Source organism: Pecten maximus, chromosome 3 (assembly GCF_902652985.1).
Source record: "Pecten maximus chromosome 3, xPecMax1.1, whole genome shotgun sequence".
Classification (NCBI taxonomy): domain Eukaryota; kingdom Metazoa; phylum Mollusca; class Bivalvia; order Pectinida; family Pectinidae; genus Pecten; species Pecten maximus.
The window spans coordinates 22,391,129-22,408,575 of NC_047017.1; the positions used below are offsets into that span (position 1 = coordinate 22,391,129).

The 17,447-nt window shown below is 47.6% G+C and overlaps 1 protein-coding gene across 1 annotated transcript; it reads left to right on the top strand.

The window, feature by feature from the left end:
- The first annotated feature begins 3,850 nt into the window (after positions 1 to 3,850).
- Positions 3,851 to 13,146, top strand: LOC117322656 (mucin-2-like). The gene is made up of 4 exons (XM_033877592.1): positions 3,851 to 4,120; positions 4,691 to 5,097; positions 10,171 to 10,791; positions 12,999 to 13,146. The coding sequence occupies exons 1-3, from the start codon at positions 3,851 to 3,853 to the stop codon at positions 10,775 to 10,777; spliced, it is 1,284 nt and encodes a 427-aa protein (XP_033733483.1). The 3' UTR covers positions 10,778 to 10,791; positions 12,999 to 13,146.
- Positions 13,147 to 17,447: the final 4,301 nt, after the last annotated feature.

Below are 17,447 nucleotides of genomic sequence, written 5' to 3' on the forward strand. Positions count from 1 at the left end.
TACCACACCTACAACCACAACTACCACACCTACAACCACAACTACTACACCACAACCACAACTACAACCACTACTACAACACCGACAACCACAACTACAACACCAACAACCACAACTACTACACAGACAACAACTACACCTACAACCACAACTACTTCACCTACAACCACCACTACCTCACCCACAACAACCTCATTTACACCATCAACCACAACTACGACTACACCTACAACACCAACTTCAATCAGTACACAAACATCTACAACAACCACTACAACAACACCTACGACTACCACAACTACACCAACAACCACAACAACTACACCTACAACCACCACTTCTACACCTACAACAACCACAACTACTACACCTACAACCACCACTACTACACCTACAACCACTACTACTACACCTACGACCACCACTACTACACCCACAACCACCACTACTACACCTACAACACCAACTTCAATCAGTACACAAACATCTACAACAACCACTACGACAACACCTACGACTACTACAACTACACCAACAACCACAACAACTACACCTACAACCACAACTACTACACCTACAACCACAACTACTACACCTACAACCACCACTACTACACCTACAACCACCACTACTACACCCACAACCACAACTACAACCACCACTACTACACCATCAACCACAACTACGACTACACCTACAACAACCACTACTACACCTACAACACCAACTTCAATCAGTACACAAACATCTACAACAACCACTACGACAACACCTACGACTACCACAACTACACCTACAACCACAACAACTACACCAACAACCACAACTACAACCACCACAACTACACCTACAACAACAACTACCACACCTACAACCACCACTACTACACCTACAACCACCACTACTACACCTACAACCACAGACGACACCGACAAACCACAGACCGGGGCACCACAACCACGACACGACACCTACAACCACACGACGACACCACAACCACCACCGACAACCGACAACAACAACACCACAAACCACAACCACCACGACGACACCGACAACAACCACAACCACACACAACCACACGGCCACACCGACAACGACCAAAAACCCAACCACAACCACCAAAAACCACAACCCAACACGGCCCTACAACCACACCCCCCCTACCCCCAACGACTCCAAAACCTCCACCCCAACTACTACTCACCACCTCCAACACCCCCATACTCCCCCCTCCAACAACCCCTGTCCATCCGTACAGCCACACCCTCCAACACCCAATCCTTCCCCCCCCTAGGCTGCGCTCCCACCACTACCCCTCCCCCCACCCCCTCCACACCCCTCCCCCCCTGCCCCACTCCACCCCCCCCCTCCCCCTCCCCCCGCCCCCTCGCCGACCACCCTCCCCCCCCGCCCTCCTCCCTCCCCCCCCCCCTCGCCCCCCTCCGCCCCCGTCCCCTCCCCCCTTCCCAAAACCACTACTAGCTACAATACTACTAACCCACCTACAACCACACTACTACACCTACACCTACTACTCTACTACACCTACAACCACCACTACTGCTATCTACACCCTTACAACAACAACTACCAACACCTACAGGCCCACCACCACTACTAGACACTACACCCCCCAACTACACCTACCCCCCAACTTCCCCCCTATACAGCTACCACCACTACACCTACAACCACCACGGGGGGGGGCCTACACCTCCACACCTCCCACAACTCCTATCCCTACCACCCTACACACCCCCCCCTACCACCGGACCCGTTCACCCCCCCCGCGGTGCGAGCCCTTTCCACACCCTCCACCCCCCTCCTCTACACCTGCACACCACCCCCTCAGGCTCTACCCTCCACACCCCAACTTCAATCAGTACACAAACATCTACAACAACCACTACGACAACACCTACAACCACCACTACTACACCTACAACCACAACTACCACACCTACAACCACCACTACTACACCTACAACCACTACTACTACACCAACAACCACCACTACTACACCTACAACCACAACTACTACACCTACAACCACAACTACCACACCTACAACCACCACTACTTCACCAACAACAACAACTACCACACCTACAACTACCACTACTACACCTACAACCAGCACTACTACACCCACAACAACCACCACTACACCTACAACCACCACTACAACACCTACAACCACAACTACTACACCTACAACACCAACTTCAATCAGTACACAAACATCTACAACAACCACTACGACAACACCTACAACCACCACTACTACACCTACAAACCACAACTACCACACCTACAACCACCAGACTCGCTCCCCCATCCCCACGCCCGGCCTACCTACTGCCCGCGCCCCCCGCCCCACCCCCGCTCCCACCTCCCCCCACCCGCCTCTCCCCCTCCCCCCCCCCGCCCCAGATCCCACGGGGATCACTTACACCACCACTGAACTTCACCTACAACAACAACTACTACCACACCTACAACTACCACTACTACACCTCCAACCACCACTACTACACCCACAACAACCACCACTACACCTACAACCACCACTACAACACCTACAACCACAACTACTACACCTACAACACCAACTACGGACCACACTCAACTACACTCCTCCCACACTAAACCACCACTACACCACCCACAGACACCACCACTACTACACGACAACCACAGCTACTACACCTCAACAAACACCAAGCTCTACAACCTACACCGTACAACACCATACTACCCCCCGGGCCCCACAACTTTACGGGTCTCGGACCCACCACCACCCCTACTGCCACCTACACCCAACCCACTACTCAACCCCTCCCCCCCCACCACACTACACCTACAACACCAACTTCTTTAACGTCACCAACATCAATAAGTACGGATACACCTACATCCACCACTACTACAACAACCACTACTACACCTACAACCACAACTACTACACCAACATCAACCACCACAACACCTACAACAACAACCACTTCACCAACAACTACCACTACTACACCTACAACAAACCTCAACTACTACACCTACCACCACGGGGGGGGGGGGGGGGACAACTACACATCTACAAACCACAACTCACTACACTACCAACCAACAACGACCAACCCCGTCCACCGCAAACTACTACCAAACCTACAAACCACCGACTACGTCTACACCAACAACAACGACTTCCCCAATCCCCCTCCAACCACACTCCTTCCAACCTCCAACCCCACGCCACCACTACTACAACCCACCAACCACCGCCACACCTACCAACACCCCCCCCCACGCGCCCACTCCTCTACACTCCCCGCCAGCCCATCCACCCCCAGCTTTACAACCCACTTCCACGCACCCTGCCCACCCCCTTTCCACCCCCCCAGTAACCCCTCCTAGCAAAAGCCTCCCCCCCCCCTCTCTTTTACTCACCCGACATCAATAAGTAGGATACACCTACAGCCACCACTACTACATCTAACTGGACACGACAACACCTACCACCGACTACACTACCCTATAACCCCTACAATCACCCACTACTACACCTACAACCAACACTACCACCACACCCCACATCACCACTCCTGCACCCACACCCACCAGCTACTACACCCTTAGGGACCCCCCCCTACCTAACCCAACACCTCACCAACTCCCTCCACTCCACCGCACAACTACGTACGGAACCTGCCCCCCACCCCCACACCTCGCCTCTCCCACCACCACTACTCCCCCCCTCCTACCCACCTCCTCGCACCTACAACCCCCACTACTACAACCCCAGCCCACCCCGCCCCCTACCTCCCGTCGCCATCCACCCACCCCTACATGTCCCCCCCTGCCCCGGCCGTGCCAACCCCAAAGTCGACCACCTCCTCCTCCCCCTCGCCACCACGCCTCCTCCCCCCTCCCCCTCCCGACCTGGGCCACTCTCCCCGCCCGCGCCACCCCGCCGCTGCCTCCCCCTCCCCCGCCCGGGAACCAAGGCCACACGGGGGGGGGGAACTCACTACCCCACAACACCACAACTACCCTACTACAACGACACGTACTAACTACACACCTACAACCACCACTACTACAACTACACCTACATCGGTGGCACTACTACTTACACCCACAGCACCACCACACTACCCCTACACCACAACTTCACCTACAACACAACACTACACACTAAAAAAAACATACTACACCACCCACCACCACCACTACTTACCACCTACAAACCCCAGACCACCCCTAGCCCACCTCAACCACCCCTACTACACCAACAGAAACCTATCCCACTACTACACCTACCCACGCCCAACCACTACACAGACACCTACCACTCCTACACCCTCCAACCACCACTACTACACCTCAACGCCACTCCTCCCCGCTCCACCCCACTCACAACTCCTACAACTACCACCTACCCACCCCCCCCCACTCGCTACACCTACCTACCCCCACCACCCCACTCCCTCCTACCACCACCCACTCCCCCCCCCACCCCACCACTACTCCCCCTCCACCCCCCCCTCCTCCCCCCCCGCCGACACCACCCCTCCCCTCCCCTCCTAACCCCCACTACCTACCACCTACAAAAACCCGACTACACACCTACAACCACAACTACTTTACTACACCTAACAAACCAAAAACCACAACATACTACAACAGCCGACAACTACTACCTACAACCAAAACAACCACGACCCAATATACAACAACCAAACAACAAAACCACCCACCACAACTACACCCACAACACCAACTTCTTTAACTTCACCAACATCAATAAGTACGGATACACCTACATCCACCATTACTACAACTACAACTACTACACCTACCACCACCACTACAACACCTGTCACCACGACAACTACGCCAACAACCACCACAACTACGCCTACAACCACCACTACAACACCTACAACCACAACTACTACACCAACAACAACTACTATACCTACAACCACAACTACCACACCAACAACAACGACCACTACACCTACAACCACAAGTACTACACCTACAACCACCACTACTACAACCACCACAACTACACCTACAACAACGTCCACTCAAACAATACACTACAAAACCACAACCTACTACACAACCACCCCCGCACTTCCTATTCACCTCCAGCCCCCGACCTCACCGGTCAGACCGCAGTCCCCCTCGCCACCCCCCCCTCCTTGGCCTTCCTCCTCCCCCCTCCACTCACCATCACACCCTACCGAAATCCCCCCCCCACCCCCTCCTCCGCCCCCAGCGCCTCCCCCACTCCCCGTGCCCGCCCCCACCCCTGCCTCCCTCTCCCCCATCCGCAAACCCCCCCCGCTTGTCGCGACTTCCCGACCCTGCCCCCACACCCCCGTTTCTCCCCCCCTCCCTTCCCCCCCCCTCCCTTGCCACTCCATTTATCCTCTCGGCCATCGGGCCTCTACCCCCTACTCTCCCACGTGTCCTACTACCTCGAGTGGGACTTAGGCCCTCCCCCCCCCCCCTTTTCCCCACCCTCCCGCCCCTAGGCCCCTACCCCCCCTCCGCGTGCGGAGTGCTGCCCGGGCCCTCCCCCCCCGTTCGGCCCGCTACAATCCCACCCCCCTCTTCCCAGCTGCCCCCCACCCGGTTTGCTCCCCCTCCAGAGGTACGTAGTGGTGGCGACCGCCCCCCTCCTCCCGCTCCTCCCCCACTTCCCCTCCTCAGACCCACGCGTCCCGCCCGAAGCCCCGCCCTCCCTCTCCCCCTCAGCCGCCCCCTCTTCTCCCCCTCCCCGCCGTCTGCAAACTACCCGCCCGCCTGCCTCCCCACGCTCCGCCTCGTGCGCCTGCCCGCCGCCACCGGTCCCCACCTCCCTCCGTTCCTCCCTTCTCCCCCCCCTACCCCGCCCCCCTCCTACCACGGAAGGGTAGGCCTCGCACCCCTGCTCGCCACTCTCCTGCCCGTGCCGCCCTAGGAGAGGCGGTCCTTGCCTTGATGGTTTAACCTCCCTGCGCCCCGTGCGCCTCGGGACGCTGGCCGTGTACCCGCGCCAGCCCCCCCCCTCCCCCCCCTCCCGGCTGCCCGCCCATCCTATCCGCGGGGCTTGACTACTACCCGGGGGGCCCTTGCTGCCGTCCCGGCACTCCCCGCCCCCTCTCCTCGCCCTTGGCCCTCCTATCCCGAACGGCCCCCCCCTCGCTGGACCCGGGGTGGGGCCTCCTCCTCTAGGTCCCCCCCCCCCCCGCCTCACGTCCCCTCCCCCCCACCCCCCCTCCTTAGGGCGCCGCGACACTCCGCCCCCCCCACTTCCTCTGGCCCTCCAATGCACCCCCTCCTCCTCCCCCCCCCCCCCCTCCCTCCCCTTCAGTACCTCCCAAGCCCCCCCGCGCCCTGGCTGCGCTGGCCTCCTAAAAGTCCCGCCTGCCTCCCCCGAGTCCCGCCGTTCGCCCCATTGTTACTACCGCCCCATGCCCCCCCCTCCTCCTAGCCCTCCCCCCCCCCCCCCCTCCTTAGATGCGCCCTCCCTCGCCCTCCCTTGCCTCTCGGGGCCCTCCGCCCAAGCACCATACTACACCTACACTCTCCAACACAACCACAACTACTCAACTACAACTACAACTATACAACCTACAACCACATCTCTACACCCACAACCAAACTACTACACCTACACAACACTACTCACCTACAACCACTCACTACTACACCTACAACCCCCCACTACTAACACCTACAACAACCACTACACACCTACAACACTACACCAACAACCACACAACTAACTACAAAACCTACAACCACAAATACTACAAACCCTACAAAAGAATATAACCAGACCCACCCTCCTCCTCACTACACCCTCCCACTCACTCGCTGACCCCAACCCCGACCCACCTCCACCTCCACCAACACCTACTCCACTACACATACAACCCACACCCTACTGCACCAACAACCCCCCCCCCTACCTACACCCGCCCCTCCATCCCGCAACTGCACTACTAAGCTCCCCCAACACCACCTCTCCCCCCCCCGCTCCTCCCCCCTCCCGCCCACCCCCCTACTACACCCCTCCGCTCCCCGCCGAACTCCGGTCCCCCCGCGAAGCCAACCCCCCCTCGCGCCCCTCCCCCCGTCCCCCTCCTCCCAGGCCTTCCCCCTCTCCACACCCCCCTCCTCCAAACCCCCCCCCCCCACGCCTCCTTCTCCGCGCCTCCCAGGAGAAACCTAATACAACTCCCCTTCCCCTCACACCACCCCCACCACCAGCCCGATACATCCGCATGGAGACCCCCACTCCCCTCCTCCGTACCCCCTCCAGCCCCCCCCTTCTTGCTTCCCGCACCTCCCCCCCACGGACGCCCCCCTTCCCCCCCACCCTGCCCCCCGTCCTGCCCCCCCCCCTGCTGTCCCCCCCTCGTCGTCCCGTCCTCCGCGACCACCTGGGGATGCCACCCCTCCCCCCCACATTCCCTTTGCTCTGCCCGCACGGGTACAGGTGGGTCCTCCCCCTGTCCGCGCTACCCCTGCCCCTCCCCCTCCCGCCCTCCTCCTCCTCCCGCCCGCCACCCTCCTTGGCCCCCTCCACCCTCCCACCGGCCCTCCTGCCAGCCCCCCGGGCCTCCCCACCTCCGCCCTGCCTCCCGCCTCCAGCCCGCCCTGCGTCCCTCGCCCATCCCCCCCCCCCTCCTATCCCCATGCCTCCGACCACCACAACTACACCAACAACCACCACTACTACGCCTACAACCACCACTACTACAACTCCAACCACCACTACTACAAATCCAACCACCACTACTACACCTACAACCACAACTACTACACCTACAACCACAACCACAACTACACCTACAACCGCAACTACTACACCTACAACAACAACTACACCTACAACCACCACTACTACGCCTACAACCACAACGACTACACCTACAACCACAACTACTACACCTACAACAACAACTACAACACTAACACCACCACACTACGCCACACCACAACGACTACCAAAACCAACAACCACCAATTACTACACCACAAACCACCACTACTACACCTACAACCACCACCACCCCTACACCACACACCACAACTACACACACAAACCACCACTACTCAACCTACACACCAACACACACTACCCCTACAACCACCACCACTACTACACTACCAACCACCACTACTACAACACCAAACTACTACACCGTACAACACAACTACCCACACCAACAACTACAACCACAACTACACACCACAACACAACAACTACACTACAACACAACTACACCCCTACAACCACACCTACGCTGCTAAACGCCTACAAACCACATCACTACAACCCCTACAACCAGCACAGACTACACCCTACAGACAACAACTACCACTACAACCAACACCCCTACTACGCCTACAACAACCACTACACACACTCCAACCACCACTACTACAACCTAAACCACCACTACTACACCTCCAACCACCAACTATACCCCTACACCAAACCACTACTTACACATCACCCAACTCACCACAACACTACACCTACACCACACTACTCCCTACAACCACCACTACTAAAACCTACAACCCACACAACAACACTACAACCCACACACTACTACACCAACAACACAAACTACTACACCTATAACTACCAGCCACTACAACACAACACCCCAATCTAACGACCATACAACACACCACACACACACAACCAACCACCACTACATACAAACCACACCACAACCACCACGACACACCTTACAAACCACACTACGACATTACACCGAACAACCACCACTACAACCTACAACCAACCACAACCAACACTACACCACCGACACTACACACCTACAACACAACTACTACACTACACAAACGACAACTAACTACAACCACACACTACTACACCTACAACCAACCAACACTAACAAAACCTACAACACCACTACAACCCCACACTACAACCACAACCACTACACCTACAACACAACTACACACCTACAACCACGACTACTACGGACCTACAACACACACTACACCTACAACCCCACACAACTACCCTACAACCACCACCACTACTACACCCTACACGACAACACTACACTACCACTACAACACACTACTACACTACAACCACCACTACACACTACAACCCCCACACTACACCTACAACACCACTACACACCTACAACCACAACTCTACACCTACAACAACTCACACAACTACAACCACCACTACCTACCTACAACCACAACTACCTACAACCACAACACCACAACTACTACACCTACAACCACCATATACCTACAACAAACTACACCTACACCACACTACTACATCACCTCACACCCCACTACTACACCTACAACCACAACTACTACCCTACAACACAACTACTACTACTACAACTACCAACCCACAAACTACCTACACCCAACCACCACACACACCGACAAACCACAACCACCACGCTACACGCCCGACAACCACCCGACTCACTCCCACCACACCACCACACACCGCCACCCACCAACCACACAACACACAAACACAACACCAGGACAACCACCACTAACAGCTCACGAACAACCCCACCACTACACCCCCCAACCACCACAACCACTACGACAACCAACAACACAGACGCACCACATACTACACACCACAACCACCACTACTCCACCTAACAACAACACAACTACTACTACCACCAACCCCAATAACTACCACCTACCAACCACAACTACTACCCAAAACCACAACGCACTACACCTACAACCACCACTACACACCTACAACACCACTCTACTACTATACACCCTACAACTACTCACCACCAAACACACCACCCACCTCACTAACCACCCACTACACCTACATCCTACAAAACTACTACCCCTACACCTACGGAACCTACAAACACCAACTACTACAACCATACAACCACTACTACCACACACACTACCCACCACAACTACTACAACACCCCACTACTACACTCCACCTACACACTACAAACTACCACTCTACACCTAACAACAAACGACTACACCTACATACCACAACTACTACACCAACAACCACAACTAGCTACACCTAACAACCTACTACACTACAACCACAACGATACAACTACACCACAAACTACACACTAAAAACATACTACACCAACAACCACAACTACTACACCTACAACTACTACACCTACCACCACAACTACTACAACTACCACTACTACACCTACAACCACAACTACTACACCTACAACTACAACTACTACACCAACAACCACAACTACTACACCTACAACCACTACTACTACACCTACAACTACCACAACAACACCAACCACGCCGACCTCACTAACATCACCAACTACAACATCTACAACCACAACTACTACACCTACAACTACAACTACTACACCAACAACCACAACTACTACACCAACAACCACAACTACTACACCAACAACCACAACTACTACACCGACAACCACCACTACTACACCTACAACTACAACTACTACACCAACAACCACAACTACTACACCTACAACAACAACTACTACACCTACAACCACCACTACTACGCCTACAACCACAACGACTACACCTACAACCACAACTACTACACCAACAACTACCACTACTACACCTACAACCACAACTACTACACCTACAACTACAACTACTACACCTACAACCACTACCACTACACCTACAACCACGCCTCCTTCATTAGGGACTACTAGTGTGCCGTTGTAGTGCTAAAAACTTTGGTAAATGCATTTGATCATACTTTCTTTTTCACACAGGTTTCAAACCTGGCAAGTAATATCTGTACTTAAAACATTAAACAGACGATATCAATTACGATACGATAGTTTAATGCACTTTTTACGATTAAGGTTAACAAAAAAAAAAAAAAAAAAAAAACAAAAAACATTCATCACAAGTGAATTATATTTGTAATTGAGCTATAGATTTCAAATTGATTCCCACCGATGAAAATCCCCACAAGCAGTGAGTCATACATTCTACCCTTCATTGTCACGTGACCGATATCAACTAATGACGGAGAAATAAGCAAAACGTTTCTAGATATGCAGGTTGATAAAGACCATTGGAAAGTTCATGGTCGATGTCACGCCCTTAAAACCAGATGAAGTCAAGATTTTTCAAGATTTTCATTACTCTCTGACACACTTGAGAGTGTGTAACAAGAGGTCAAACAAATGTACAGCAATGTTACAATTATAACATGACAATGCGAGCAGATCATATGTGTGGACGTAATTATTTGATTCTTACTTTTCCATATAATGAATTGTGAAAATCTGGGAAATATGAATGTTGTAGAATATTGATAGATAATAACTGGAAACTTCTACACTTTAGCATAAACATGTACATGTACATTCATACTTATAAAAAGTTATGTTAACAATACGCACAGATAAATAACACTAAGCTTCGTAAATTATACAGAGATTCATTATAATTATTTAGCTCACTAGAACTGGCTTATTTATCCTTTAGACTGGTTGAAATCTAGGGAAAGTTATCATCCCTTATGTGAAGTATAATTATACACAATGTACTCATATTCTTTACAATACAACATACTTTATGCCACTACTAAAAATAAAGTGTACAGTAGGCTTAAGTCTATATCGAAGCTACATAAAACATACTTGAAAATCAACTTTTGTTGAACTTTTGTAAAGTTGGAGTAGTTATCTCCCTTTATAAGGTATGTAGAGATTATACAATAGGGCTTATTATTTTTACATTGACACATATATAGTGTAATAATCATGAAAAAAAAACAATGTCCTTTAATAATTGGCAATACGCAACATAGATACGTCTGGAAAGTTCTACAGCTTAATATATATGATATGGTTTGTAATTACAATGTATGTGTAAAAAGTATTAAGTTCCTATAAGGTATACCAATAATGTTCATTGTATTCATCTTAACTGTTGTTAATACATTTCTATAATTTCAAAGGAAATAAGCTTATATTTTTTTTCATTTGTCTAATGTCACATACTGTAAACACCCCACTCATTTTGTCAGTATTTGGGTTTGTGAAGCAATACTTTGGCATATTTTTTTCTCTAGTTTAGCATTGTGTCTTTTTTACATTTAAAAAAATAATGGAATTCATCACCGACTTCATCTAAATTACATAATGTGTATTTTCTTTCTTCCGAAGGGATTCCTATCCGCCTTTCCGTTTCCAATGGAAGCGGGAAATTTGAAGTTCGAAATTTGCATAGAACTATACAGTCCTTTTTATTTAATTTTGTTAAATAGCTTTCCAAACCGAAGTTAGATTTGAAAATTAAATCATTGTGTCCCCTACTACTTTCGTCGATATCATCAAACCACTTTTGAATAAACTGGTCGATTTGACTTCGTTAAATGCCCTCGTTTATCGATTTTAAACGATAAAATCATGATAGTAATAAAATAAACTTCCACGTTAAAAAAAAGAAAAGAAAAAGGTACTGCCATCAACTAACAAAAGAACAATAGAGAGTTTTGATTACCTTATTGATATTGATAACTGTATTCTAGGTAAACCGGGTCATCAAATACTGAAAATTGGGGTTTTCACCTAACATAAGTATATGTTGTGACGGGTTTCATTTCAACTTTGGTTTGATGTGCGTGATTTGGAAACATGGAATAAGTAAAGTTCATCCATTCATCAGAGTGTCAGCAGTGTTAGAGTTATATCTGGACGAAATTGAGTATGGACAACCGAATTTACAATGACAGCCGTCCAGACTCCGGGACTACAAGAAAAACTTGACGGTACACGCTGTATTGATGTGCTTCCGTTTTCTAAAATTGCTATCCGGGCCTGCTCTTATCATGTACTAAGCAGATATTGTTAAGCGAGTGCAATATTCTAACATTGCTATCCTCTGAAAAAAAAATTCATTTCAAAACCAATATATATTTTATTTTCAGCATGATCATATACAGCTACAGATCCAGCAGACGTCAGCTGGCGGTTAGGACGAGGGCTTGACAGATCAGGACTGTGCCGAAAAAGGAAACTCGTCATCCGTTTACTGTGTATTCCCGTCTGATGTATCAATACATGTTCTGTTCTATCTCACACGTGTTTGTTGTATAATGAAATGCTATGTCATATTAGCCGTGGCAAGGCGACATAAATAAAAAAAACCCCAAAAATCCAAAAAAAAAACCACACACATAAAAAAAATATATACAAACTTTTCAACAGAAAAAATATCTTAACATTAGCTCGAGATTTTAGACATTTCTGGTACGGAAAACACAAACTAGGGACGTTACAAACATTCTAATACAGAGACATTTTCAGAGATATTTGCATCGCAAATAAGAGAAATTTTCTATCATTGAAATGTACTGTATACACAATAATAGGGTATGTAAATTAAAATAAATCTATATAGAAATAGTTACGGAACAAGCCAGAGACAATTTTCAAATACCACAATATCAACAACACACACAAAAAAACACAACTTTTAATTATAAAAACAGATGATAAGGAAAAAAGAGAAATCACAAGCAAATACGCGAAGGCCATTCAGCTGCGAAAAATCCACCCACTCGTATTATTTTGTATTATATGCATGCAATAGGTGAAACAGAAAATCTGAAATAACCCTTACGCATATAGTTTACCTATCGAAATCCTGAAATTGAGACACTAGGGTAAACAGGTATTGTAACTATTTTCCATTATCCCATTACAGGTTAATACACTTCCCCTGTTTTTTTTTTAAATTCAGGTCCAATTTTATTTTCCCTACTTCCCACCCGCATTTCCATACTTTCGGCCCTTTGCTTAACTGAGGTATACGCGAAAAAGTGTGGAAATCCAAGAGCAAGTCCTAATTAGGAATAAGCGAATGTTTGAATATACTGTCACTGTACCTACTTGTCTTTTATGCTTATTGTAAGGGAGATAACTCTGTTAAGCATGTTACATATATATCAGTACATAGAAAGTATTACATACTTTTATACTATTCAAATGTTGCATACTTTACTGTTGGTATAACCCCAAAGTTTGAGATTCTCTTTGAAATTGAGAGTGAATAAATTATTAATTTTTACTCGGAAGAAATTATATTGTACTATACATCTATATTAAATAGATGTCATACGTATCACTTGGTGTTATAAGCGAGTATGTTTAGGCGATCATGGTGTTAATCACATATATATCTTATAGCATAGGTACCATTGTATACATGTATGTGACAAGCATTGTGTACAACATAGTATAACATATCTGCGAATGCCATTTCATAAATTTATTTATTTGTTTAACGTCCTATTAGCAGCTAGGGTAATTTAAGGACGTGTCTGGTATTGGAGGTGGAGGAAAACCGGAGTACCCGGAGAAAAACCACCAAAAAAGCACCAGGCAACTATCCCACATGGGTTTCGAACTCGCAACCCAGAGGTGGAGGGCTAGTGATTAAGTGTCGGGACACCTTAACCACTCAGCCACCGCTGTCCCTACACATGTAAGGTGGATAAATATTCGCTCAGCGTACATGTAAATAACCAGGAACATTGCAGTAGAGTGCGTTAAACACAAAACTAAATCAATGTAAGTTATTTTGAACGGGTTCCACTACGTATAAGAAATTTAAACTTAATTGGTATGCAGGGCCCGGGGCTGGCTGCGATAACGTAGTCTTACCGACAGACATTTTATCTATTGTCTCGGTATGGTTACGAAAGTGTCCCGTGTTCGGTACTTAAACAGACTCAAAAGTATCAAATTCAAAAGGCAACGTGTGATCCATATCTCACATGGGTAACATAACATCCATACAGTACATGCCTGCCGAAATTTCACATAATAATAACAGTTTTAAATTAAACTAGAAATTAGTGGCCAACAACTTGACGGGTATTTCACCGACATTACACACATGACATTATGGCCGAGTGGTTAAGGTGTCCCGACACTTTATCACTAGCCCTCCACCTCTGGGTTGCGAGTTCGAAACCTACGTGGGGCAGTTGCCAGATACTGACCGTAGGCCGGTGGTTTTTCTCCGGGCACTCCGGCTTTCCTCCACCTCCAAACCTGGCCCGTCCTTAAATGACCCTGGCTGTTAATAGGACGTTAAACAAACACAAACAAACAAAATATTTTCAAAAGTTAGAACTCGTGTAGAATTTTTGATAGTTATCCGTTTATTTTTGTTTTAGTTTGATATAGATATACTGTGAGTGCTTATTCTTAATTACAAAATTCTGGAAAAATGCACATTTGACCCCTGTGACCTTGTAAAAGGGCAAGGGCCATTCGCTTGAAAAAATCGACATATGAAATCAAGACTCTGCACCTGGCAGAATAATCAAAGTTTGTTATCCAAAACAGCACTTTTGAACTCTGACCACTACCTACAACCGGAAGTTGACCTTTGACAAGACAAGAAACCATTTTCTGACGACAAAGATGAATTATTACATGACATAATGGCGTCCATATCACCAAATCTGAAAAAAACATCTTTGGAAACGTAAATCGTATCAATAAATGAAAAAGGTCTTCGACAAATATCGGGAAAAACGTGTTTTAAGGTATTGCCACAATTTCAAAAAGTTCAATGGAAACATTCAAAATGGCGTACGCCGCTTACAGAAAAAGTTATAGAAAAAGTGAAGACATCAGATTCATTGGGATGACACTATGCTTCCATTACAACAATAAGTTTTCAAAACTATTTAAAAATTAAAAACTTGAAATAGTGTTGACCTTTGACTCGTTAGCGAGGATTTTAATTTGACCGGTGTTTATGAACAAATGGGGAAGATTTAATCTCAAAGTTTAATATTCAAAAGAGATAATTGCATGAAAGCTGTGAAATCAACTGTTTCTGAGTTTTAGTAATTAAAATATTTTAAGGTATAGCGATCAAGAGATTAAGATGCCACAAAATATACAGAAGAATTATTATATAAAGTGACATAATAATTCCAGGTTTTTTCAAACGCTAATTGCCACGGGCTCATCTAAATCATACGTTCGATCCTACGAAACCGGAAGTGTGAAACGACAGCCATGACATATTACATTTGGTCATTGGATTTACCTGGAGTAGGCCGGTGGTTTTTCTCCGGGTACTCCGGCGTTCCTCCATCTCCAAAACCTGGCACGTCCTTAAATGAATCTGGCTGTTAATAGGACGTTAAACAAAAACAAACAAACAAACAAAGCCTTTGGTTCACATATTGCTCTATAGGTCAATGAGAGCTATTTATAATACCCGGTCGGTACGGAGGAGACAGGGTATGATTATTTGTACTAGGTCAGGGCTAATCTCAGGAATTAAAACATTCACCAGCAGAAATAGCCATCCAACAATTCCGATGGACCTTTTGTAATTTGAAAATTCTCACGTATAATAGTGATTTATCTTTTTAAGAAATTAACGACATATTCAGAATTATCGCATAACGAACGGAAAGGGTTTATAAAGATGTAACATCTATCTAGGCCATATGAGCTAGGCAACGAGGGGGGAACGTGTGAAAATTCATAAAGGAATGTTAGGAAAAAACGGAAATCAAAATTAGTCTACACAAATAATGAAATGTAGAAGTGAAAAAAGGGATATGTAACAAAATTACTGAACTTTGTGATACTCTAAATATGAAATAGACGGCTTGGCCTACAGTGTAACGGATAGCGAATCAACATTGATACTTTAACTACGTCGACAACAAAGTAAGCTGGTGTATTCAGCGATTCAACTTTGATATTTTATCTACTTCGACAGCTGAGTAAGCTGGTATATTCAGGATAGCGAATCAACATTGATACTTTTAAATAAATAGAAAGGTGAATAAGCTGGTATATTGAGCGAACCAACAAGTATATTTTAACTAAATTGACAACAGAATAAGCTGGTATATTCAGCGAATCATGTATGATACTTTAGCTACGTCGAGAGTTGAGGAAGCTGGTTTGAAAGAAGACTCGTGTTTAAATTTACCGTATAAAACGTGAAAGTAAGGACAGTACAAACTTTTCCACGCCAGGCTATCGAAGTTACTTACGCGGACAGCTAACCATTAAGATATATGAAAGCAAGATGGCTTAAATTTCTCAAATTTTCATTTCTTGATAGTATTTGAACCTCACTATTTCTCCAAATGTATTGTGCTTGTATGTCACTGTCAATTCGATACGGATTATCCGGACTTAAATTTATTTTAAATCGCAATCATGTGCATTTTGTACACGTAGCCCTACATACGTGATGCTGTAGCATTATAGATAACATAAAACATATTCGCTAGTACTTTTATATCGCTTTGCATGGGATCAGTTTGACGCTATCTTAAGACTGACAAACATCATTGTTTGCATACGTGCATTTCATAGCATAGGACTTT

Excerpts from the sequence above, each read along its gene's own strand:
- LOC117322656 (XM_033877592.1), top strand. The coding sequence starts at position 3,851 with ATGTCCCCCCCTGCCCCGGCCGTGCCAACCCCAAAGTCGACCACCTCC. Across the intron at positions 4,121-4,690 it reads CTACAACTACACCTACATCG|CCGACAACTACTACCTACAA; the intron begins GTGGCACTACTA and ends ATACTACAACAG. Across the intron at positions 5,098-10,170 it reads ACACCTACAACAACGTCCAC|TACTACACCAACAACCACAA; the intron begins TCAAACAATACA and ends ACACTAAAAACA.